General features: G+C 51.0%; 1 protein-coding gene across 2 annotated transcripts in view; it reads left to right on the top strand.

Annotated features, from left to right (window-relative positions):
• GRIK3 (glutamate ionotropic receptor kainate type subunit 3) overlaps positions 1 to 25,703 on the top strand; it is a 110,130-nt gene that overhangs the window by 41,039 nt on the left and 43,388 nt on the right. For both annotated transcript variants that reach the window (XM_074162000.1, XM_074161997.1), the window contains exons 2-4: positions 19,899 to 20,075; positions 20,736 to 20,993; positions 22,329 to 22,510. In XM_074162000.1, the coding sequence (XP_074018101.1) occupies positions 19,899 to 20,075; positions 20,736 to 20,993; positions 22,329 to 22,510 (617 nt within the window). The remainder of the gene's footprint in view (positions 1 to 19,898; positions 20,076 to 20,735; positions 20,994 to 22,328; positions 22,511 to 25,703) is intronic.

Here is a 25,703-nt window from a genome sequence, read left to right as displayed (position 1 = left end):
GAGCCAGCGCTGGGATGGATACGAGAGACTCGAGAGCCAGAAGGAAAAAGTATGGTCAGAGAGAAGAAAAATGACCCAAATACAGGTGACAAGTGGTGTTTGAATAGGAAACAGTGTCTGGCTGAACCCTGCACGTAAAAGGAGTGGAGAGAGTGGAAAACGTCTAAAGCAATTTGAGGAAGTTTATTGAATCCCCACAGGGAGCTCCAGATGGTTTGTGTGGCTAACGCCGCTCTCCCCGCTCATGCAAAAGCTGCTCTAAGTTTTCAGGAGCATTTGTGCTAGTAACGGTGTTTGCTTTTCTCTCTCCCTCCCTCCACAGACATTCTTGCCCCACTGAGGCGCTACCAGGGTCCCTTCTCTCCTCCCCGGTGCCAACACCGGTGCCGGCCGAGAGGGAAGTGTCCTCCCTGGGCAGCACATCAGTGGTTCTCCCCCTTTTCCATGTTCTTTGGGAGTTAGAGACTCATCCTCAGATCTGCACTTCTGGTTTATACGATGCTTAAAGATGTCTCTGTGGCCTCTATAATTAGACAATCTGCTGTCACTGAGCTGTGGGCTGTTCCATTCAGTTTGTAGCCACACTGATGCTGTGACATGGCATTTTCCCCAGGGGATGAGAGCCATATGGCTGCTCCCAACTCCTGTTACTGCCTCCTCTGCTGATGCCACTCTAGCAACTCCAGTCTCATCTCCCAATAGTTTAAAAGCGCCAGGTTTAAGCCACATCTACAAGATTCCCCCCCAGTCCTGTCACACTCAGTACAGATGTCCCCAGGCAAAGGCACGGTGCAGGTGAGACCGTCTCAGGCTCCATCCTCATGGTCCCTCAGGCCACACACCAGAGCCAGACACTCAACTGGTGTCGAGCAGATGAATCACAGTCCAGGGGAACAGCAGCTTGTGGTTTTGCAGTGTTTCAGGGGCAGAGAGAAGCCTTTCATCAATCGCACACACAAACTATTGTTTTCTTGCCGTTTCCGATAGTTTCCCCCCCAGATATGCTGAGTTCTCATTGTATTCTACCTAAAATAAGTAGTATTTGAGGTTTTCTTTTTTTCAGTCGTGCATTTTTAATTGGACTATAAATTCCACTTTGTTGTGTTCTAGAATGTTGTTTTTATTTTCCAATAGAACTGTCTCTTCTTTGATGAGGGCAGAGATTTATTACCCAATTTCCAGCTTTATGTTTCCCTTTTGGTCTGTTGTTTCAGCCGCTTTCTAGTTATAGAGACAACCCTTTTCCCCCATCTTTTTATAGTTGAATTTCCTCAAGCCCTTATTTCTGCACAACTCATTGAGGCCCATTTCTTTTACCCAGTTTCCTCAGGATTCATCTTGGATCCATCCATAGACCTACACTTCCACTTTATATCTTCTTGAGGTTGTCTTTGAGCCTTCCATAATTAGCCAGTATATTGTCATTGAGCTGTGTGATGTTACAATGATTTTATGGCCATGTTTATGCTCTGGGCCCCTGCACAAAGCCTGCGCAGAAATACTGAAAGGACATCTTTGTGTTTATTTTTATACACCCATGGAGAACGTAACACCATGACCTTCAATCCAGCTTGTGGTTATTAATCAGTAGATAAAGCTCCAGCCACTTAGCAGCGAACCTGTTAGAAATCTGCACTATTCACTGGTGTTTTAACTAAGTTTGTGTAACGGGAGGAAAACGGAGCCACAGTTAATTTAAGCAGAAATGCCTTCTAACCTGGTAATTAAACCAACTCCCTTGTGCTCTGCCCCAAAATGCCTCCTCGTTAATCAGTGCAGGCAGCACGTGGGCAGCAGGACATGAGTCGGACGAAGCTGGGCCATGGTGGGGGTCAGTCCCAGCCCAGGCTGCGGAGCAGGCACCCGGCAGACCTTCACACAGACCCCGAGTATTTGCTCCCGCTGAGCGGAGCTTGGCCTTGATCCGAAGGAGCTGGGGCAAAACACAACCCAAGAGAGCTTCTCCCCAGAGGACAAAGCCTGGGAGGTGCCACACGTCGCCCACGTCGCAGCCATAACATGGACTGGGGCGATTGGAGAGGGCAACCTGGACATCCCACCTCTGCCTGTGGATCCGTCCTTCCAGCCTGTCCCCATGGTTTAACCACCAGCCTCTCTGCATCGACCACGGGACTCAGCCTCCTGACCTTTCTGCTCAGGCTTGCCGTATTTGTTTAAGGAAAGCCTTTTTGCTACTAAACTGAAGAAACAACCATCATCCTTCAATATTATTTTAGTCTGTTTATACAGAGGGTATCTCAGTGCAGACTTCAAAGGTCACAGGGAAACTCTGGGAGCTAATTGGCCCCATCGTTTCTAATAATGCCTTTGACATTGGGAAGATTCCTTGTTATTAAACTGGGAAAAGGCTTAGTTATTAGTATCTGATACTACTTTAAAAAATGAAAATTTGCAGAAAGAGATTCAGCGCACGGAGCCTTTCAGCACAGCTCAGATGCCTTTTCCCCCTCCTCTGCTGCGGGAAATGCCGCGTTATTGCCACTAGTGGTGGGGGAGCATCAAGAGGACGAGAGAAGTTAAGAAAGGCATTTGTGTTTATCCCTTTTGCTCCATAGGCAACCTTCCTATGTTCTCCCTCTGACCTTTAACTTCTGTTCCTCCTGCAGAATTAGACCTTTATGTATCTTTGTTCAGCGCTTAACAAGCGAGGATTATTTGAAGAACTCTTATGGAAAAAATAAGTTTCTTATATTTATGGAATAGAATATGTTTCAGATTTGCTAGCAAGATATATTTGAAAGAGATCAAGAATACATGCTTGTACGAGTTCTGGAAAGGGAAGCTAAAAATAGCATTAATAACAGTAAAATCTGCATAGAGGAAAAAAGCAGCACCTCAGCTCCAGATGGCTGCAGACACCTCCATAGCTCATTCTCAGCTGCCACCGTATCTGTCCCATCCCTCCGCAGCAGAGCTGGGCCACCAGCCGAGGGGACTGGCCTCGTGGTCCCCAGCACAGCAGCCGCCCAGGGACACGCCGGAGGCAGGAGCTGCTGCATCCCCGGGGGCCAAAGCCGGCTGCCCCCCCGCTGCTGTGCCGGCCACACTGGCAAAGGCAATCCTCGAAAGGAGCATGCTGGCCGTCCCCTCGTTAAGGGATAAAGGAAATAAGGCCTGGGCTATCTCTGCCGCCCAATCCAATATGTTCACCCTTCCATTGGATTCCATTGACCAGCTTCAATTGCCGAAGGGATTAACCCGGCTGCTCCTAGGATTTGTGTTTGGATTACTCTACAGGAGGAAATAAATAGTTGTTCGCCTGCTTAGGTGAGGGAAAACAGAGAGACCAAACTTACATTTCAAACCCATTCACTTGTTTTAGCAGCACATTAATGAATGAAGTTCAGACAAGCTCTTTGAGCCAAGAAAGCCCAGCTGGAATAAACAGTTCAGCATGCTAATCCAGTTAGGGCTTCGGCATTCATCTCGGAGGGTACGGCAATATCATTACTGCATTAAGGCTCAGCGACACAAAGCAGAAGGAGCAGAGGTTGAACCAGTGGGATTTTGGGTTTCATCAAGCCTGACATCTCTGAGATAACACATCATTTTCATCTCCATTTGAAAGCATTAATAAAAATGTGTTAGTTCAACATGAATGCTTCAGGAAGAGCCTCCCAAATCCAAAAAATTGAATGCACCCAAATTAACTCCTGTTTACCGGGGAAGCAAGCACTATATTGCTGCAACACAGAAAAGGATTACGGCAATTAAAATCTCTGAAGTGAGCACGGTAGGGGACCGTCAGGGATACGGCATGGGTTTTTCAGAGGAGGATTTACAAGACACTTTTTGTGCTGCAGCCTGGGTGAGGAGCAGGGGCGGCAGCTCCTCCGGACCCACGGGACAGTGGGGGGACACGGGGACAGGGAACCGCTCCCCCAGGCTCAGGCTGGGGAAGGGTCACTGGGCGAAGCGGAGATGGACAAACCCAGCATCAAACTGCAAGCCCTCGCTCTGGTTTCCACATCCTCAAAAGACGGGTCACTCCTAAGAAGCAAACAGAAAAATCTGATTTCTACCACTCTCTGCATTTTCCCCAGATTCCAGCACTTCAGCTTGGATTAATTTCCACAAGTTCTAATGCATTTCCTAATGCTTTTGGTTACAAAACCAAGTCCCTTTCCAGCTCATCATGCTGCCACCCAGTTACCTGTCCATGTGTGCAAAGCCAGACCCTGTAAGGAAGCACACATATCCCCAAGGATTGTGCCAGCACCCAAAGCCTTGTTTCTTGTTTGAAGGAGGAAACTGCGACCCAGCTCTGGGCGCCCCGCAGTTCCGAGCGCTGGCTGCTACTTCAGTCGAGAGTTTCCCCCTTGTATCACTGGCTCAGTGCCTTTAGTCGTTTTTCCTCAGGAAACACCCCTGAAGTGGGGGCATTTAATATGAAGCACAGCTTCTCCTTCCACATCTGCCTCTCCTCCAGGGTAAGAAGCACCTGCAGATCACCAGGCTCCTGGCAAAGCTCTTGTCTAAAAATGAAAGCACCTGGAAGCGAGCAGGAGCCCAGGCAGAGCCTCCCTCGGCGATCGCTCTCCCCGGGGACCCCCCGCCTCCCCGGGGAAAGCCCCATGAGGCATCTCCTCCTGCATTTCACCAGTGAAGGCGTCCCCCCCAGCTGCGAATGTGCTAACACGGCACCAATTTTAATCCCGGTTCCTATCACTGCTTCGTCTGAGAAAAGCAATTATAGCTCAGAAAACCTCCACGTCACCGCATTGTGCCTGTCGTCCCGGGAAAGCTTTCACTCCATCCACCCCCCAGCTGCACCCTGCCAATGCCAGTCCCTCATCTCCAGCCCAACCAGAGCAAAACCCTCTCCAGAGAGCCCTCCCCCAGCAAGCAGGACTCAACCTGCCTCATGAGGACACGGATGCTACCTTGAGTTCTTAGTCACTGCTGGCAGGTCACAGGGAATGCAGGGGGGGAGCTATAAATTCACTGATGGCAGTAAGTGGAGCAAATTTCCACCCAGGGAACGTTTGTCCTTTCTTCAGCCATGGGGAGCTTTCAGTGTCCTAAAGCTCCTCATGCAAACTCAAAAGCAGCAAAAAACCCAGGGTTCCTGCAGAGTAAACTAAGATTTTTCCTCCCAATGATTTTCCAAGTGCTTTCCTGGGTGGCAAAGCATCACAAGTCATTACAGCACGGCTCCCAGACACTTCCTTCCATTTGCTTGACAACACACCAGGAGAGCATTTAACAGTTCAGTTCCCTTTCCTTTAAAAATGCAAAAGTGAGGGTTTCTTTATCTGTGAAGTGACAGCTTTTATTTTTTTTTTTAAAATAGGTACCTCCCCAAACAGCCCCATTGCTCCCTGTCCCCCCCAAAGCGCTACAAAGCTGTGGGGACAGGAAGGAGGTGTTGGGAGAGGGGAAGCACTGAAGAAAAGCTGAGGATGGGGGTCAGCAGGATGAGCTGCTGGTCCGTCTGTCCATCTGGATCCATCTGCAGCCCCCGTAATCACCAGGGAGCTTTCAGGCGGTGGTGACAGAGGAGATAAAGAGGGAGCGGAGCAGGCTGCGTGTCAGAGCAGTAGCCAGGAGATGCTGCAAGTGCAGACGGGCCATGGGAAGGTGACGCTTGTCATGGGTGGCTCAAGGCACAGGAGGAGAAAGAGGAAAGGTCTGAGCTGTGCATCTGCAGGAGGAGAGGATGCTGAGGAAGAGGAAGCAATTGCATACACACTATTTGGGGTTGTCTGTCAACTGAAAATAGTTTTTCCTGGCTGCAGCAGTTCCCAGGAGCCTGATTTATTCTGCAAGGTCGCTGGCAGGACATTCCCGAGGACACAGGCTGGAGGAGGGGCACAGCAGTGGAGTTCATCTGTGACAGCAGGACAGTTCCATCCTCAGAGACTGTGCCCTCAGTCTGTTGTTGGTTTCACAGCCAGGAAGCTCCTTCTGAAGCCCAGCCTAAAATTTCCATCTGATCTTTGCTATCTCAGCTCATCCTCCCCAGATCTGTGCAAATAAGAGCCAATGCCTTCTCCCCACGTACAGACACTGTCACATCTCGCCGAGGTCCTCACCTTGCTGAGCCCGGTCCTGTCCCCATCGGGGAGCCGGGAGGGCCCGTGGGGTAAATCCCGAGGCAGCTGCCATACGCTGTTGCATCGAGCTCATTTGCTCCCTGCCATCAGAGCACGGGTCTCACACCACGCTGTGGTCTCGCAGGAGGGGACAGGCGGGCGTTGCGTGGCCCAGAGTCCCCAGAGCCCCCCCCCCGCCCGGCAGGAGGGAGAGCATTCACTTTGCAGGTGGGGTCCCCAAGACTCGGTGCCAAACTCCCTGCTGGTCCTGAGCAAAGAATCATCTTCTTGAGCCTTACTCCTACCACCTACAAGTTTTAAAAGTCACATTTTTCCCCCTTGCCTTCTAGCTGGTGCCTGGTTTTTCACGTTACACGATAAAGCTGTAGTATTCTCTTTATACTACAAAGCCAAGCGGAGCACTAAGCAGTAGGGACACTCCAGCTCATTGTCTGGCGAGATGTGACTTAGGTCAGGCCTTGAAGTCTCCATAAACAGTATGTAAGTAGTAAAATAATTCACACTGCATTTCTTGCAAGTAGCTGCCCGAGAGGGACAGGAGCAGAGCCTGGAGATCCACACCGCTGCTGCTCAGGAGAAGGCAAGGTCATCTCCTCGGCTGGGACCATCCCAGAACCTGCCCCTCTCCTGCCCCAAAGCGGGGGGCTCTGCCGGGGCAGGGCTGCACCCGCCCCCAGGGGGAAGGAAAGGGAGGAGCACACCAGCATCAAAGAGCCTTATATCTCACTTTATCTTTAATTTCAGGTCTTTTCTGTATTGTTTCTACATTCCAACAGCAAGGCCCACAGCATGGCCAGAAACAGCACGATTGATTTCCAATGCTAACTCATGTATTCTCATTATTATGGCCCCACTATGGTACCGGTTGATTTTAATTAAGGGAATCCCACGAAGCACAGGGACTGTACACACTCACAGCAGAGCAAATGAGTTGCAACACCAGCTTTAAAAAGAGCCCGGCACAGAGCAGGACACACGCAATGCCACCCCCCTGTGCCCCCCAGTCCAGCCACCATGCTGGGCACCAGCTTGGCTCTCAGTGTCCCCAGGGCACGCACAGCTCTGCGGTGACAGCTCGTACCCAAGTCCCCGCGGCGGCACCGATCCCCCCCCACCAAACCACACCACGGGGCGCAGGGCAGAGGGTGCTCTGGAAAGTGATATTTCTACAATTTCTAGAGTCGTATGGGCGCCCTGCGGGTCCCCCAGTCCTCCCCATTCCCCCTGGGGATGTTACCGGGACCGATGCATTTGCAATCACTTAATTCAGGATTTCGCACAGGGCACATGGCAGTGACCCGACACTTGGGCTCAGCAGATTCACATCCTGCCACCAGCACAGTTCCACTCACTGCTGGGCTAGAAGATGCTAGAAATATCTTTTCCAAATAGCCTTTAAATATATTACACGCATCAAGAAGAAAGCAATGCATAAACCTGATGCTCAGCGCTACAGCAGGGTATGTCTGCAGCATCCTCTCCAAATTTGCTTTCAGATGGACTCTTCTACTTATTAATCTTGGTTTTTCTCACTTAGCTCTTTGAAACCGAAGCTATTACTTGAGTTCTGCACCAGCCATGTGTAAATTCAGGGATAGCGCAGGGACACTGTCCCCAGGGGGGTCTATGGCCCAGGCACAGCTGCAGTAACCCTGTGGGGCTGCCCCACGGCTGCACGTCCCCCAGGTGGGAGGAAGAGGGGAGGGTTGTTTTGCCCAACTCCATGTGGTTTCCCCACAATCTGCTCCCTGCAGACCCGCTGTGGGGAGCGGGAACGCCAGCTCGTGTTCACGGCTTTATAAATCGGTGGGAAATAGGAAACCTTCGCTCAGCTTTCCTGTCAGAAATCTCTTCCTTGAATACACTTCATAATCAAAGTCAAACTCAGCTCAGCTGCATTTTAAGCTCCTTTTGCATCCCCCACTCACAAGGAGCCCTTCCTCCTGAGTTTGCCTAACTTATAGCAAATCATTTTTCCCGTTGACTTCATCATCCTCTTAGCTTATAGCTGCAGCTTAGCTTACACCGTACAACCATCACACGGGGGGTACCAACTCACCTACAATGAAAGAAATAGTAGGGGAGGGGAAACAAAACACAATTCCAGGAAAAAGCAAGGGTTTATTTACCATCCCATGGGAAGCCAGTCTGTTCACGTTTCACAGTTTCATCCACAACTTCTTACCCTGAGTGCTGTCCCAACAGACCTAGACCCACGGCAGCGACACGGGGCAGGAGATGTGGGTCAGAGCAGGGCTCTGCTCCCGGCAGCAAAGGAGCTCCCAGACTCGAGCCACATTCCCAGTCGCACCCATCGCCTGCCCCAGACCCCATCCCTGCCGAGGCGTCTCCAGCTACACCCTGCTCCAGAGCCGGCAGAAGGTGTCAATTCCTGTATCGCCTACAGGACAGTCTCCATATAACAATAAGAGAATCGTTTTTATCTAAAGAAAGTTCAACAAACATACCTTAGCTCTGCAGATCCTCCGGTCACTCCTCAGCCTCTCCCCCAGCTCTATGAGCAGCCCCGGCTGCCCCCGGGGGCAGAAATACCCGCCCCAAGCAGGGCAATTAGAGCAGCAATAACCCCGCTGGGTGCGTGGCCTCGGCAGGTGCTGCTCCTCACCCTCTGCTTAAGAGTTTATGAAAGCAGTGTTACTTCAATCAGCAGATATTACCCCGTTAACCCTTGCGGAGACCTGCCCCCACCCTCCACGCTCCCTGTAGCAATTTGCTCGTTTGTGCTAACGAGGCATGTGTTATTGCTCATGTTTATGATTGGGGGATGTATCTCATTAATTAGCTCTGCATGAATCAATAGAAGCCACTGAACACGTAATCCTCGGTAATACATAATGCTGTAGTTGAGGAAACAGTGTCCTTAGCATTAAATAAACAGTGATCACTATGATAAATGTTGGAATTATGACAAAACATCAAAGCTTTGGGGTTTGGTGTGAACGATGGAGCGGGGAGGTCACTGCTGAGCAGACAAGTGGCACCGTTAGAGCCGCTGTCGCGTTGGCAGAGGTGTGAAGCGCTGTACAGTGACTCACGTGCATTCTTAATTGGATTTCAATCTATTAATAAACTTTTCTTCTTCCACCTCCTCTCTAATTGGAACGGTCTTCAAATTCCCCCTTTCCTGAGCTCCCAAACTAATAATTTACCCACTTTAATCTGTGATTCACTTAGTTTGTTTAGTCATAATAATGAATATTCAGCTTCATTAGCACGTATTTGGTTCAATTCATACTGAAAGGCGTCCAGCCCTGTCGCAGTGACGGTGGGATCACTGGACGTGCCCGACCCCGGCCGTGGGCAGCCAAAGGCACTGTCGGACCCTCTGGGACGGGGGGCAGCCGTGGGCCGGTGCCCAGCGCCCTGAGGGGGACCCCGAGGTACGGCCCCGCTCTGCCCAGGGCAGGCAACGTGTTCAGCCACGGGCACCCGCCAGCCCCACGCTGAGCTCTTTCACGTGCATCCGTTTTCTTTTGCGAGGTAGAAGAGGTTTTTAATAGCTGATTTTGCTCATTTAGGGGAGTTTAAAATGCCTTTGCAGCGGTGCTGCCGGGCTCCAGTGCTCCCTCTGCATCCCCTGCTCCGGGTGTAGCTGTTTGTAAACCCAGAGTACAGATGACAGGAAAATAATGAAAGCATTTTTCAGAGCAGACCCTTTTGTCATTCCCTTTTCTACTTTCATTCCCTGGAATAAAGTGCTGCTTTTAAGTCAGCGAATCTTTCAGCTGTAATTACCCTGGACATTCAGAATTGACAATTAAGAAATGGGGGGGGGGGGGGGAAGGAAGGAAAAATAACCATTCATAAAACGATTTTGAACATTGCACGTTTACAAAATGCCTACCCCAGGCAGATCTTTCCCACCGTGAAAGACGCTTGTCAAGGTAGATTGTGAAGGAATATCTAAAAACTCCTGAGCTTTTTTTTCCCCCACAGAACACCAGATCGTGCGGACGCAGCGCTGCCCTCCCCCCGGGGATGCTCCAGGGCTGGGGGGCCCCTGCGCTGCGCTGCCAGGAACGCTCCCCGGTCAATCGAGCGACCACCTAGAAATTGGTAGGAAAAACCCCATCTCACCGAAAAACGGGCTCTGAGGTTATTTCCTAGAGCGCGGCCGGAGCAGCACCGGGGGCAGGTCCCGATCCCCAAAGCCCAGCCTGGGAGCAGCCCCCCCTCCCCACTGCCCCCCCGCTCCCAGTACCATGTCCTGGCAAGGTCTGGTTTTTCTCTGATTAACTACATTAAAATAGGAAGATAAAAAGGCTAAAATAGGTGTCTAGATCTGCCAGTCACAGATCTGCGTGGGGCAGTCGAATCACGGGGAGCCCTGCGCTCCCCCTTCACCTCTTGGAAACCTGCCCAAATCTATTACACACCTTTGACCTTTCCCTACATAAAGGTTTTTCTGTAGAAAGGAGATGAGATTAAGCAGAAACAATTTTTCCAGAGAACTCTGTGGGTTGTTTTTTTTCCCCCCTTTCCTCTGCTCGCTTTTAAAAAGAGGGGGTCAAATCCAGCAGCGGCCAACAGCAAACACCCTGAGGGGGGTCTGGGATTCTCAGCTCCTGAATGGAATCCATGTTGTCGATCCAATTCAGCATCCATTGGGAGCAAACAGCATGTGGCATAAAAATCTTGTAAAACCGAACTGTTAAATATTTAGGGCAGATGACAAACAATATGTCATAATATTTGCAGAGTTGCATTTGCTATTCAATGCATCATCTTACTTAGAGCCCTGATTTTTGGAAGCATCAACACAAGAATGAGAAACAATCAGTTGACTGTCGGTATTTGGTTACATTGTAAATGAAGTGTAGGATTTAATTTAGATTTCTTAAGTCTAATATTATATGCTACATGCCAGGTGGGTATTAACATTTATTAGCTGGGGCTTAGCAATGAATATTTAAGAAGAATTTAATTAACATGCAATAATTGTAATTTTAATTGGGTTGAATTTTGATGTAAGGCAGCGTTTCATTGCAGGACACTTTCTATTTCATATTTATACCAGGTATATTCCTATTTCCAGGTAAAACAGGAGAGGGTGTGCAGGGAGACTCGGTGCCAGCGCTGAGCTCCACGGCACATAATAAAGACAAATCTGAAGCCTTTTATCATCCTGCGGGTTTTGTTACGAGCCCAGTCAATCCCGGGCAGGAGCCGGGATTTATTTCGTTGTGGCCTTGCTTCTCTGCTCCGCATTTACTGGAGCTGTGCGCCAGATGGACATCACACCCAACACCAGATTACACCGCGGGCCAATAAAACACAATAGAAAAATATACTTACAGCTGTGTTGCCTAACCCTATATTATAGATCCTTAATAATTTTAAGCTTTCAAACCTTTTTTTTCTCCCATATATTACAGTTTAAAATGTTCTTATAGCCCAGAGCACGACCATAAAAATGACATCTGAGCACGCCTGATTTATTCGGTTATTGGGGATTTCCAGGACGAGTTTGCTGAGTTTACACAGTCTCGGCGAGGTTCTGGGGAGGGGGCTGCATGACACAGGTGAAGCGCATGGGGGTCCCCCCCCCTCAGCAGGGCTGGACAGGGGCTGGCCCCACGCTGGTGGGCACGGGCCAAGGTGGCCACTGCTCCCGGCAGCGCGGTGTCACTCAGCGGGGACAGGGATCAATAATGAGCTTCAGCTCCATACCTGCGGCAACCCAGACACAAAAAATCTGAACTGCTAATTAATCATAGAATCCTAGAATAGTTTGGGTTGGAAGGGACCTTTAAAGGCCATCTAGTCCCCTGCCCTGGGCAGGGACACCTCCCACCAGACCAGGTTGCTCCAAGCCCCCTCCAACCTGGCCTTGAACCCCTCCAGGGATGGGGCAGCCACAGCTTCTCTGGGCAACCTGGGCCAGGCTCTCACCACCCTCACAGCAAAGAAGTTCTTCCCCACATCCCATCTCAGTCTCCCCTTTTCCAGTTTGAAGCCATTACCCCTCGTTCCATCACAGCCTGCCGTTGTACAAAGTCCCCCCAGCTTTGCAGTGAGCCCAGCATTTGGTGTCTGACAGTAAGAGCGATTCGAAGGCGAGTAGCCCACCCAGGACTTGCAAGATCCACCTTTTGCAGAGAAATAAACCTGCGTCAGGTAAAACTGTAGCGCCTGAGAGAACCTTCCCCAGGCACCACTGGGGGACACTGGTGTGACGGGGTGACACCGGGCTCCTTCTGCTCCTCGGGGGGATCTTGGGCTGCAACTCACTGGTCACTTGCGGAGATGTGCATTGCACTGTGAGCTGTGTGCTGGGTAAATTAAAAGTTTCCTGGCATTTTCATTGCCCTTATCTTGGTGGGGATCTATTCCTAGGAGATTATGATGCTGCCTTTTTTTTTTTTTAATTAATTGAGCCTGCTTAAAAAATAAAAATGCCCATTTCATTTTAATCATGTATTATGCAAATTAAAAATGTAAATATCATTAAGAAATCTGTTGCTAGGTTAATTTATTTCTGCTGTAGCACTGTTGAAGGCCTTTGATCTCAGATTAGCGCTTTGATCCGCTGCCTTGGTCGGGGTTACGCGCTGCTGCTGCGGTAAATGCTCTTTCTCAGATGTAAAACATGCACCACCAGAACAGCTTGTTCAAAGAAATGGCAGAGGAAACGTTGCCAATTAGGCCAAGCGAGTAGGAGTTGCAAACGAGGAGAAGTTTGTCTCTAGAAGCTGGAAGGCGTCCGTTCCCCCGTGCCCCGGCCCCGCGGGATGAGCCGTGCCTGGACCCACTGGCCAAACACCAAACCCTGTGGCCACGGACCCAGCGGCAACTTCCATTAGAGGCCACATCCCCGTCCAGAGCATCCCCATCTACTGCTCAGTAAAAAACCAAGCCTCCATATTCCATTAATTTCTCGTTTAGTGTGAGTAAAGTGCTGATACATACATTTTAGCTACAGTGGTTTTAATCAGTTAATTTAACCAGAAGCATTAATAATGTATTTCTTTGCCACTTGACTGCTCATCTGTTTAACAGCTTATACATCGGAGAAGAATGTCACCCCCTGCGACGTGAAGTACCTAATACAGTGCAAATGAAATAGGATTTTGCATATTCAATACCAAAACGAGAGAAGAGGGAAGCGCCGTCCCCCGGGAATGGCTGAGCCCGCTGTGCCGGGTGTCTGTCCCGGCAGGGGAGAATCCCTCCGTATGGGGGACACACGTCTCGCGCAGCTCATTTTCTGCTTGAATTCATTTTCTTGGCATTACTCAGCAAGTACCTGGCCTTTCACTCTGCTGCAGCATGGGGTGGAATCTGAGATCCTGGGGGTGTTCCTCGGTTTGCCAGCTCCCCCCCCCAGTGGCGGTGGGTCCCCAGGACCCCCCCGGAGGGGAGCAGCGCTGAGTCCGGCTGGGGGGAGGCAGCCGAGCGCGGGAGCATCCCCCTCCGACTCTGGGCTCCGTGCCGGATCTCACGGTGGCGGCTGTGTGGCAGTGCCAGGGGAGCCTGCCGGTGCCTTGGGGCTGCCATTTGGGTTGGAAATCTGAATTTCCACCTTTGCTTTTCTCCATATTGTGGAGACGGGGAGCTCCCGGGCACCGCAGGGACCGGGGGGTTCCCCTCTATCTCTGCCTGCTCTGGGCCTGGCGAGAGCTGTCTTCCCTGCCCCACGTCTTGCCTCTTCTGAAGGCCGTTAGGGAGCAAACCTGGCCACGTGAGCTGGGGAGACATGAACACCCCAGACAGAGCACGAGGGGCTGCGCTGAGCCCCCATGTGGCTCCATGGGCTGTAGGGAACCAGGGACATCGGGGACCGCTTCCAGCGGGGCAGGTACATCATGGGCATCGTCAGTCCGTGGAGGTGGAGTGAACGCGGGGGCCCTCGGAAAATACAGCAGGAAATATCCCAGACCTGAGCACCAGGGAAACTGCCTGGAGAGGAACGTTTGTCCGCTCGGGGGCAGGCCCGATTCCTTTCTCAATTCTTCTGAGAGAGATGGTTAACGAGCAGAGGCAGCGTGTGAGTGTGAGCGATGCAGACACCGGCTCGGAGCTTAATCCTCCTCCCGTGTTCGGAGTCAGATCCTGCTCCTGGGATTCTGGCAATTGGGGTGCAGAGAGAGGGCACGTCCCCGGGCAGGGGCAGCCCGTGAGCGGCAGATTCCTGCGCGGGGTCTCTCGTGCGTGATGCCTGTTTATGAAGCCTGAAATTGCTTTGGATCCGTGGCTGCGCTGTGTCACATTAAGCCGTGCCACGCTGACGTGACAGGGCTGACGCATGATCAGCAGCAGTTTTCGGGGACAGGAACTCGGGTCCTGCCGCGCTGTTGTTCTGTCAAAATCAGAAACCCATTGACGGACCTAAGAAATGATTTCCAGTTCCTTCCCAGAAGGTTTGTTTCAGTAAGTTTGCAGGTTCTGTCTCCTGCCCTTGCATCGAGCCCACGGTCCCGCCGCGGGAGCACATCCCGGGCTGCTGCCATTGGACACGGACACCGCGGGAGCCCGGGGAGGACCAGGGCAGGGGCTTCCACACGTTTCCTGGGGCAAGGGCTTCCCGGGCAGCGAAAAGGGCTCTTGACGGAACGGGTGCTGAAGGGTGGGAACCCCCAGCATTCTTCGGCGCTGCCTTCCTTGCTCATCAATGTATAGGAGGGTTTTGCTTGTTTGGAGAACACCAGCTGGGATCGACATCAGACCCGGGCTCCACTCAGCGCCTGGCTGAGCCAGGGACCGACTCCAGCTCCAGCTGCATTTACTTGTGGAGCACTTTATAGTAGCAGCTCCTTGAGGGAAAGTGCAAGGAGAGAATTCTTGGGAACAGATTTGTCACTGCTTTTTTTTTTTTTGGTGATATTTATTGCATCTGAGACTGTAACAGTCCCGCGCTGACAGGCACTCGTGGGAGTTTCAGCTCCATTCCCAGGGCACAACTTCATGCTCCCGAGAACTTTCTTTAACTTCCCACCAGTGTTATCGCATTTCTCTTTATCGCTATAAACACCAGCCCTGGCGGGACCTGAACCACGCCAGAGAAGTTCTCTCCACTGGACTGGTCAGAAGCATCAGTTCTCAAGGCATTCCTGGGGGAGGAACATGTGAGGAAGGGCTGTCTCCTGTCCCCCTGCCTCGGAGACCTGCCGAGTGGTGTCCTGGAGGAGCGGGCACTACGTGATGAGTAACCGGTCCTGATCGGCCCCCTTTGCCGATGCTGTCCCCAAACCAGAGCCCATCAGAAGAGGACAAATTGCTGTGCCCCAGCCAGCCCTGCTGCTCAACAAGACAGACGCTTTGTGACCTCAGAGAAAAAAATACACACAATTTGGGGCATGAGAGGTCTGTGAGACAGAGGCAGGAGCTCTCACGTCCCCGGAGGAGGCTCCAGCCTCAGTAAGAGCTATTTCAAAACAAGAATTTCTCCAGGATGTCACATGGAAAGCGACTGTCAGAAAGCTGTCTAAATGTGTTAACAACACTGTCAGCGGGGGAGAGGGAAGTGTTATCAGAAATAGTTGTTCTTCAAAGCTAAGTAACTCCGTGATTTTCTAAGGAGTAAAAGATAAGAGATCACACCACACACTGAGGGCTGTTGGAATATTCTCTCCGAGAATGAAGCTGTTTGTTTTGTTAAAAAGGGGAAGAGGGGAGAAAGCGAAAACTTAAAATACTTTGACTTTCTTGACTTAGCTTTCGACAAAGCTAAAAATAACCCTGGTGGCGTCCAGCCTGCGCAGCCGCAGCTCAGGAGGAGCCCAAGCTCGGGAAAAAGATTCCAGTCGCATTGACCCCGCTGCGTTCTGTCTCCCTCCTGGGGCTCTCCCGAAGCTCTTCCAGCCTCAGCTCCCGGGGACGGCAGGAGGGCAGCGCCTCTCCGCTTGCTGCAGATGGACCTGGGCCTGTTCTGATGGACATCGGCGGGATTTGGGGGGTTTCGTGGGATCCAGGTTTTACCCTGAACAGAGAGGCTAATTCTCTGCGAGTCGGTTGGAGTGGGCTCCCCTGTGCTTCGCAGCGAAACCCCCCTCCTCGTGCAGCGGGTGCTGCTCCCTGGGGCAGCCCTGCTATTGCTCTGCTGGGCTGGGGAGAAAGCAAGAGTTTCAGGCGTTTGCTTTGGATTCTCATTTTGAATTTTTAAACCTCCCCAACTCAGCAGCAACGCCAGTGGTCATCAAATAAAATAATATAAAATAATAAGATGGGAAGTTGACTCTAATTAGCGCGTTTTCTCATTTGCTGACTGACATTCTGTGGAGAGCAATTAGCCTCCTTTAAAGGTAAAAGACAACTGAGCAATTATTTAACCTGTCTGGTGATTGATATTTAAAATCCAAGAAGTCAGATGTAATAATGGATGACTCCATCAAAAAATATGTAAAATTAAGAGATAACTGTTGATAGCGTTTGATCCTGTCCCGCTTGAGAGAATATGGACAGTTTGTGCTGAGGCATCTCCTGAAGGCTCATTGCAGACCCGGATCCCACTGCACTGAAGGCCGTACAAAGATGGCATAAAAAGCAGGTTTTCAGGGAGAAATGTGTACACAAACAAACGCAACCTGATGTTGTCAAACCTCTGTGTGTGCTGAACAACGCACGGCGCTGCAGCAGGGGCTCGAGGGCTGCATCAACTGGTCAAGGGACCAGCAGCGTCCCTGCCCGCAGGCACCGGGCAGCAAATTCTCTGAGGAACATCAGGAGGACGTTGCAAATCGTGACAGAGCTCAGCACGGCCGTCCCCTGTCTGTCTGCACGGCTACAGGAGGGAAAGAAAGGAGAAAGGGGAAGCTGGGACCTGAACAGACAGAGAAATACTGGGAAAAGGTCGTTAGCACCAGGCCAGGGGAGCAGCGTCAGCTGATCTCCAAGACATTTGAAATATCATAAAAAATAGGGAGGAGGCAGAAATGGTTTAGTGACAGACAGCAACGCTAAAGGACATTTAGTTTTACTGTCTCGGATGAAACTTGTTTATAGGTAGTATATAACAGTGGAAACTATTCTGTTGTTGACTTTTTATAGCCCATTGACTTTCTGCACTAAGAGCAGAGTCAGGGTGAGGTTCGTGTGGGAAGGCCCCCACGCGATCCCTCTCTCTGGGAGCACAGGGGCTGCTCACCAAGTCCGTCTGGCCGGTCCCTTTGCAGCAGGTTGCCCAGCTTTTGCACGGCTTCATCTCACCTGCTGAGGGGTGTGGGGATGCAGGGGTCCCCCCAGCCCAGGGATCAGCCCGCTGATGTCGCATCCCTCATTCTCTCAATGGCACAGGCTGATACTCTCCATTTTGCTCAAATGAAAAAGCTGCAACAATTATTTTCATAATTAGCCGGCTTTTCAAATTAATGCCAGTTATGCTATGTAATCATGATGAAGATTATGCATTAATCAGCTGTTTCAAGCCGGTTATTAGGCTCTTTAAATAATGATGGGAATGAACATCTCTGAAGGAGAGGCGCAGAAGCCAAGAGGGAGCGGGATGTGCCGGGGGCCGTGCTCGGCCCCCCCGGCTGCAGACCTGCATCAGATACTCCCTGTCCCCCGGGTCCCGAGGAAAGAGTGGGCTGTGACATGTGGTGGCTGCTCTTCAACACCTTGGCAACTGCAGGAGCTCTCACATCGTCCCAATGTATTCAGCACCCAGCGGCACCCCCCAGGAACACATCACTCCTGCCTGTCTGCTGCCTCACCGCCTGGCACTACGCTCAAGGCATTGGGTGGCTGCACAGAAGATTCTTTCCTGTCAGAAAGCCTGTTATTTCCAGTTGGATGTCTGGAACGTGAATTTATTTGGGATCAAACACCAATAATCCACATACCCAGTCCTACGTTCTATCATAATAAGACATGCTCCAAAGCAACTTTGAAAGCTCTGGGCTGGGAGAGAGCCTAATGTCAGTGAGTTGATAATCAATGTAACATCAACCCAGTTATCGCTTCAGGATGATGCTAGAAAACAAAAAATTCCTTGCTAAAATGTTCTGGACAGTAAAGCTTTCAACAGAAAGACAAGGGATGAATCTCACACTCACTTTAGTTTTGTTTATTGCTTCTGCTGTAATGTTGTGTGTGAACTCTCTCTTGCCCTAACAAACTCAGACTGAGCTACCAGCATGTGCAGACCTCGAGATGGATGAGTAATTTTCCTTGCACCGGTCAATAACCAAATGCTTTGGCAGGATCCAGTGAGAGTGAGGCACTTTGCCAGTATTGCTACGCTCTACACCGAAAACCTGTGATAAGTGATGTGTTTGCAGACCACGTGGGACTGAAATGGGTCTCCAGACTCAGCATTCACACAGAGTCATAGAATCATATGGGGTTGGAAGGGACCTCTGGAGATCATCTAGTCCAACCCCCCCGCCAAAGCAGGCCCACCTATCTTTTTCTTTATTCCCCCCCATTACCCAAGTTATTGCTGAGATCAGTAATATTTTTTTTCTGCCAGAGACGTGCAATGAACAGCTCAAACAGTTTTAGATGTTTATGAATGTAAATTAATCACCACAGGCACTCTACAACTGGGGACACAGTCTGCGGGAGGAGGGGAGTGACTCGCCACCCTCATGGGGAGCAGAAGCCAGAGCCTTCTGCATCTCCCTCTGCGCCCTCGCTGTGGACATCTCCGAGCGGGGCTACCGTGGCTCGCTCAGGTTCGGGTTCCTGGGAGGGTTCCTGGGCGGCAGCGCAGATGACGGCTGTCCACAGAGAGGTCAGCTTGGCTCTTGCAAAGCAGCGCTCTTGGCTTACACCAAATTGCCACAAACCCCATAGGTAATGTGCTCTGGCTCCTGGAGGAGGATTCATGCAGTTGCTTGAAAACTAGGAGGGTTGAGAAGACATCTGGTGTCTATAACAAAACATTTAGGTCCACCTTAAATTGAAGAGGAAGATTTTCCTTCTGCTAATGAACCCAGAGACCATCTGTTACCAATTGCGCTTGCTTATCTCGCTCATCCATTAATTATTTTGGTTTACTTTTTAATAAGATAGAGCGAGGTTTATGTGTCTTTCAGTGGTTCTGTTTGGGCGCAGGACGGTGCCGACATCTCGGAGACAAGGACATGCAATTCCATAATTTACTCCTGCACCGAGTCACTTCAATTAGAGCAGCTGTCAGTGGGGATCCGGGGATGAGACTCACAGATACAGAGCCAAGAAACCCAGTGATACTGGGACGTGAGCTTGCTGCCCTTGGGGAGGTGTAATGGCATTAACAACTTCTGAACATGGGAGAGCGTGCATTCACCATGTGCATTATTGAGCAGATGAGCTGGAGGGGAGGCAAATTCAGCAGTCTCTGCTGGTCTGAATTAAGAACTTGGCTAACTAAACACGAGGAACAACAAAAGATGAGAAGGGCACTAAAAGTGGCACTAAAAATAGCAAGGAGCAGCGCTGCTCTGCCTGCCTCCCGCCTGAGGACATGGAGAAGGGTGGAGGAGGCGGTGGGTCTGTGGAGGAAAGGGCAGTGCTGGCTCCGTACCACAGCGACTCCGCAGTGCCCAAACCTGGAGCATCCCTGGGCCATAACCCTACCCCATGGTCTGCTCCCAAAATTCTTTGGGAAGCCACTCATCGGTCTCATAAATGCATTCCAAGACTTTAAACTTGTCCCCTGTTGCCCTGCAAAGCTGGTATTCTGAATGCTTTCATGGACCAGCATCTGACAAAAACCCAAACGTTTTCTTTTTATTTCAGTCCAGGAAACGTCCTGGGAACAAGCCCCGTTCAGCCTGCAAACGCCACAGCTCCGTCCGAGAGTTCTCTCGTCCCTGCTACGTAAGATTAAGTCAAACTTATTTTGTGGCTTAATGCTGTTTGTGTCCTCTCTTGCAGGAGGAATCTTTGAGTACGCAGATGGCCCCAATACCCAGGTTATGAGTGCTGAGGAGCAAGCCTTCAGATTTTCTGCCAATATTATAAATAGAAACAGAACTTTGTTGCCTAACACAACACTAACCTACGACATTCAGCGGATACACTTCCACGACAGCTTTGAAGCAACTAAGAAAGGTAAAAGCACAGCACACTTAGCCGTTTTGTGGCCGTTTAGTCATTAAAAAAGGCATGGTTTGACTTGAGACCCAGCAGCTCATTTTCTCCTGCTCCAGTCAGTGATGGAGATGAGAAGTCCTCCAGGAGCTGACCTTCCAGAGGCTTTTTAATATAAGGGGAACAACTACGATTTTTTCCTCTGCAAGCCTCACAAAACTCCTCTCAGTGTTTGCTTCTAATCCTGAGCGAAGGTCTGTAGGCCAGGCCTTTGTTTATTTTAGTCTATCCCTGGCAGTTTTAACATCCCTAGCACAGAAATTCTCTTCTAACACACCCCAGCCATTGTTCCCTCCTCTGGAAACATCCCTGTGCCTCTAACCACCGGTCCGGACCCCCACCTGCTGGAATTCCTCCTCTTCACTGATGTGATTACCTAATACCTACGCTGCTGTTGATGCCCAGAAACTTCTCTGTCTGTCCACTGCCCCATGGTGCAGGTCAGGCTGTCCTGATGCCCCCCACTCCCGCAGTGGTGCCCTGTACAGCACTGACTGCATCCTCCCTTCCCTCCCTGCACAACACTGACAGCATCCTTCCGTACAGCACTGACCGCATCCTCCCTTCCCTCCCCATACGACACTGACCGCGTCCTTCCCTTCCCTCCCCTTCCTCTTCCAGCCTGTGACCAGCTCGCTCTGGGGGTCGTAGCAATATTCGGACCTTCCCAAGGCTCCTGTACCAACGCCGTCCAGTCTATCTGCAATGCCCTGGAAGTCCCCCACATCCAGCTTCGATGGAAGCACCACCCTTTGGATAACAAGGACACTTTCTATGTCAACCTGTACCCCGACTACGCCTCCCTTAGCCATGCCATTCTGGACCTCGTGCAGTATCTGAAGTGGAGGTCGGCCACTGTGGTTTACGACGACAGCACAGGTAGGGAAAGGAGGGGCTTTCGGGGAGGAGTCCAGGGGATTATTTGTTGTGGGTCCCATTTAGGAACTTTTCTAACGAACCCTTTTAGGAGCAAAATGACCCCCGTGCGGTGATCAGTGTGCGGGGACACACCGGTTCCCCGGAGTTGAGGCGAGAGCTGTAGAAGGCCCTGGGACCTTTCTGGAGCATTTTGCTCACAAAGCACGTGGGAGGGGGTGACCCTCAGCACCCTCCCACCCGCAGAGGGTCCAGGGGGGATTCATTGTCCACCAGGGTGCTCTGGCTCAGCCCGGACGGATTTGGCAGCGTGGTGCCCGTCTGCGCAGGACTCGGGTCTGCGGCTGCTATTGAGGGTGCAGTTTCCCAGCTAAAAGCAAAAGGAGTTCTGGAAAGTTTTTTGTTTTCTGGCTAATTCTATAAAATATAGCTGAGAAAGTTTTTCACATAAAGCAAGCTGTTGACAGTTAAACAAAGCAAAGCACTGCACAGCATTATAGATAAAAAAACCCAAAAACAAAAGACACATTGGATGGCCTGTCCAACCTAATTCCACTAAACCAAATGGTTTCTTTAGGGGAGGGCTGATGAGAACACAGTTTGACATCCCTGTTTTGCAAATGTGGGTCACAGTATGTTCCCTTCGTGGCATATTTTAGTGTATTTCTTCTACTATGCAGAGGGACATGCTTCCCTTTTCCTCCTTGCAATAGGCATCTGCTGAATTTCTTCTTGCAACATTAGATACCAATAATTCCTGCTCGGCTGCCTCCAGCACGGCTTTGTGCCTTCTGCATAAAAAAGAAATGAATTCTAAGGGTAGTAAGAAAGTTATGAGTTGTGATTAAGTGACCATTATAAGCTTTGCCATTCATAAATCTAAGCCCAGATTCTTTTTTTTTTTTTCTTCTGCTGCTGTGCATGGTAAATACTGCAGATTTTAATTTGTTGCATAGCTGATTATCACACTCCGTCCTTTCTCAAGGGCACATTTGCTTAAGAAAATATGTTGTGATCCCAGCGATGTCAAAGGTTAGGACCTGCCTGGTGCAGGACCCCCAGCTCTGCCCCAGGGGGTGTGGGGGCCACAGAGAAACACCAGAAGAAGCCACGCTGCCCCGAACCACCGCTCTGGAAATACCTGGGGTTTTAGGGATTGACACAGGACGCCTTGGCTTTGATATGCCTTTAGCACCGGCCATTTGCGGGAGGGAGGACAGTCTGGATGGCGTTCCATGAAATAATATAGGAAGAAATAAGTTTCTGTGCTGCCCAGCCTGCGGGGAAAGGCAGACTCTCCTGTAACACGGTGGGTTTGTCTTTGTGCAATGCCTGAAGGGCTCATACGGCTGCAAGAGCTCATCATGGCCCCATCGAGGTACAACATCCGCCTGAAAATCCGCCAGCTCCCGCTGGACACCGACGATGCCCGGCCGCTGCTGAAGGAGATGAAGCGGGGCAGGGAATTCCGCATCATCTTCGACTGCAGCCACCTGATGGCGGCTCAGATCCTCAAGCAGGTGAGCGGGGGGCGATGGGGGGACCAAGCAGAAGCGGCCACCGAGGGCGTACGGGGTGGCTGTACTGCAGGGAGAGCCCCGCAGACGGGGGTGCAGACCCACAGCTTCCCCTCTGTCCACAGCCCACAGCAGCACTAAGAGCTACCACATGTACGTTCTTTGAGGATGCTATTGGATTTCTGTAGAAAACGTAGTTTTCATTGAAAAACTGGAAGTATCACAAAACGACCAAACATTATGGGAGCAGACATGCCGGGCTGTTGTCCCTCTTCTCCGCCCGGGGCAGGGCTGTCTGTGCCACCGCTGTCACCACCCAGTGAGCCCGGTACCGGCTTCCCATGCTTCCCGATTTCAAATATCTGCTTTCCCTCCTGTGCTGCTCCATGCCCCTGGGTTTGGTCCTACACCCCCGTGCAGGGCAGGGTATAAACCGCTGTGTTTTGGTTCACTATTTCCGAGCTGCCCAGAATCCAGTGTCTCGCTGCCGGCAGTCAGCCCCAGGCCAGCGGGCAGGGATGGTGTCTGCTGTCCCCTCATGAGCTCCGTGTGCAATTCTTGGACTTTAAGCCAGATGTCAGTGATTTTCCATTCATTTGGTCTCTCTCCTTTCTCCCTGAGTTCCTCCACTGGCATTTTTTGCAGACCAGAAGGTTTGCTGCTCACCCCAGCTCCTCATTTCCAAGTGCCTTTAGGTCTCAGGGTCAATATGAGGCAGAGGAAAATGCTCTCCGAAGGATGCTGAAAACCAGCCGGTGGAAGTGCTGCGTATATCAGCCCAGCAAGACACTACCACATAGATTAAATAAATCCCCTGAAGGGCTGAGAAAGCAAGCACATGGAAAGCGACTTCTCTTGCAGCCTGCTTGATGTAAAATGAAGGGAAGTGCTCAGAGAAATCAGAAAGCCTGGGAGGGATTATTACAGAAAGCAATATATGGGACTCACTGTCTCCTGCCTATTATTTTAACATGCTGGCTGTGTTTGGTGCTGTTCACTTATTATGCAGTTTATTATAGTTTATTGTGCCATCTGCTCTGCTCATTGCTGCGAGTGCAGAGTGAGGAAGATGGAGGAAAGGGGGGACTGGGGGGAAAGAAGCCTGTCTTAGTCCTTCTGGCTGCTTTTGTCTGTTGGGCTTTTTTCAGGACCCAAAGCCACGGATTTCAGCTTAGCAATATTACGTAGTGGATTTTTACTCAGGAAAAAACTGTTAAATATTTTCAGAGTTTGGTCAGGCTCACAAACCCACACCATCCCCTGACCAGCCCCTGCACGCTCGCACGCTCCAGCGTGTGGCAGCGGGGGGGCTCTGAGCACTGCGACCCTCCCGTCTCTCTGGAGAATTAGGAAGCTCAGAAACATCATCTTTGCCCAATTTGTCTACCCATATCAAGAAATGCACACACAAGATGTCTCTCCTGACTCATGCTAAAATTTCCACCCCTTGGTTCTGATTTTAACTGGGCATCTTCAGGGGACATCAAAGGGTTTGAGCAGCTGCAGCCCGAGGTAGCCCTGGGCAAGCACGCAGCATCCATCCAGCCCACGTCTTGCTCCCAGGGTATTTCAGGTCCCACGCTCCCACAGCAGAAAGGCAATTCTCTGATAATCTGGGCAACTTTTTTTAACTGGATTAGTAAAAAATCTCATGGGTTAGTAATCCATGAATAACAACACAAGAGCTGGCACAAAGATGCAGAGACGACACTGCCACATATTGCTCCAGCCTGTGTCCCTTGGAGCGACTGAGACATCAAACCACTCATTATTTTACCCTCTTGGACAAACAAATCATTGTAGAAACCTGTCAGAGAGCTAGGCCTGCTCGTGAGCCCTTCCCGTCCTACCCCAGCTTCTCCGGCCTCGCTCATTTTTGGTCACTTGTTCAGGCCTTACCTCTGTTCTCTGGCTCCCCAGCTCCTCTCCTCTCCTGGCAGCTGCCTCTGAGCAGTTGCTGGGCTCTGCAGCGCACAGATGTGCCTGTCTCCGCTTTAATGGAGCTCCCGTTCCCGTCCTGGCCATTGCCTGGAGCTTATCCACCAGGTTTATCATTTACTCATCTCCCCGCACACCCAGCTGTACCCCGCACACAGGCTGCCAGCGCTGGGAACCCGGGGCTGGCTCCTCACAGCAGCTCCGGACTTTCCATCTGCCGCCAACCCGGCTGTAGAACACGAGCTGGAACCTCTCGATTTACCCTCGATTGGTTTCACATCATCTGATTGATGCCTCACACACCAAGGAACAGCTCCCCACTGCTCCCGGGGGCAGGTTGGGGGAGCTGCACCCCACAGCCCCTGCAGCCCCCGGGGCCAGGCAGGACGGGGGGTACTGGGTGGCACATTCCACACAGGCAGCTGCCAGGCTTCCCAAGGGTATTCCCAGGCCAGAAAACGTGGGATAAAGTCACACTCTGGAGTTACAATATCAAGCCTTGTAATATAGATCCTTTCCTTTTCCCTTGTTTTTTGACATCTCGCTTCTTTTCAAACTGTCACTTCCTTCCTAGGAGCTAAATTCTGCCCTAGTAATTTCAGAAAGAACCAAGGGAAGGAAACATTTCCTGGGGGAACATGAAGTCGCTTTCCCATCAGTGGAGATTTTAAAGTTCTCTTGCATGTTTTCTCCAGAAAACGTGCTCACAGAGTCAACTTTGCAGCCAAAACCACGGGTGTCTCTTTCCCTTAGCCAGCCACCAGCTTCAAGGTGACCCTTCCATGGATGGAGCCGCATTCCCATCATGTTGTGTAGGGCCTGGACAAAGTTGTCCATCCGAGGTCCCTTCAGCCCGCGGTCCGTCTGCCAGACCTCACTGCACAGCATGTTCTCTCCACTGCTCAGTTATGCAGATCCCAGCAATCTGCACAAACCATCCTTCGTGTCGGGGCTGGCACACCCGGAGCCTGGGCTGGCCAACAGCTCTCGGGTCTGGCCCACGATCTCCCAGGGCTGAGGGACAGGAGGTGTCCCCGCTCCCCATCCCTCTGCCTCTACTTTTACTGACCCATTTCTAAACCAGGCACCGCATTAGGGTCTGGCTGTAGTGGTAGGAAGGAGGGACACACAGACAGGAGCTGTATGTACCGTTATGTGAACAGACACCGGAGAGGAGGGGATGCAGAGCACCAGAAATACACACGTAAGAAATAAAAAACCTTTTCCTTCACTTCTTAGCCAGTACACGGGCTGGTAA

The sequence above is a fragment of the Numenius arquata genome, chromosome 21 (genome assembly GCF_964106895.1).
Source record: "Numenius arquata chromosome 21, bNumArq3.hap1.1, whole genome shotgun sequence".
NCBI lineage: Eukaryota > Metazoa > Chordata > Aves > Charadriiformes > Scolopacidae > Numenius > Numenius arquata.
This window is presented reverse-complemented; position numbering and strand designations above follow the sequence as displayed.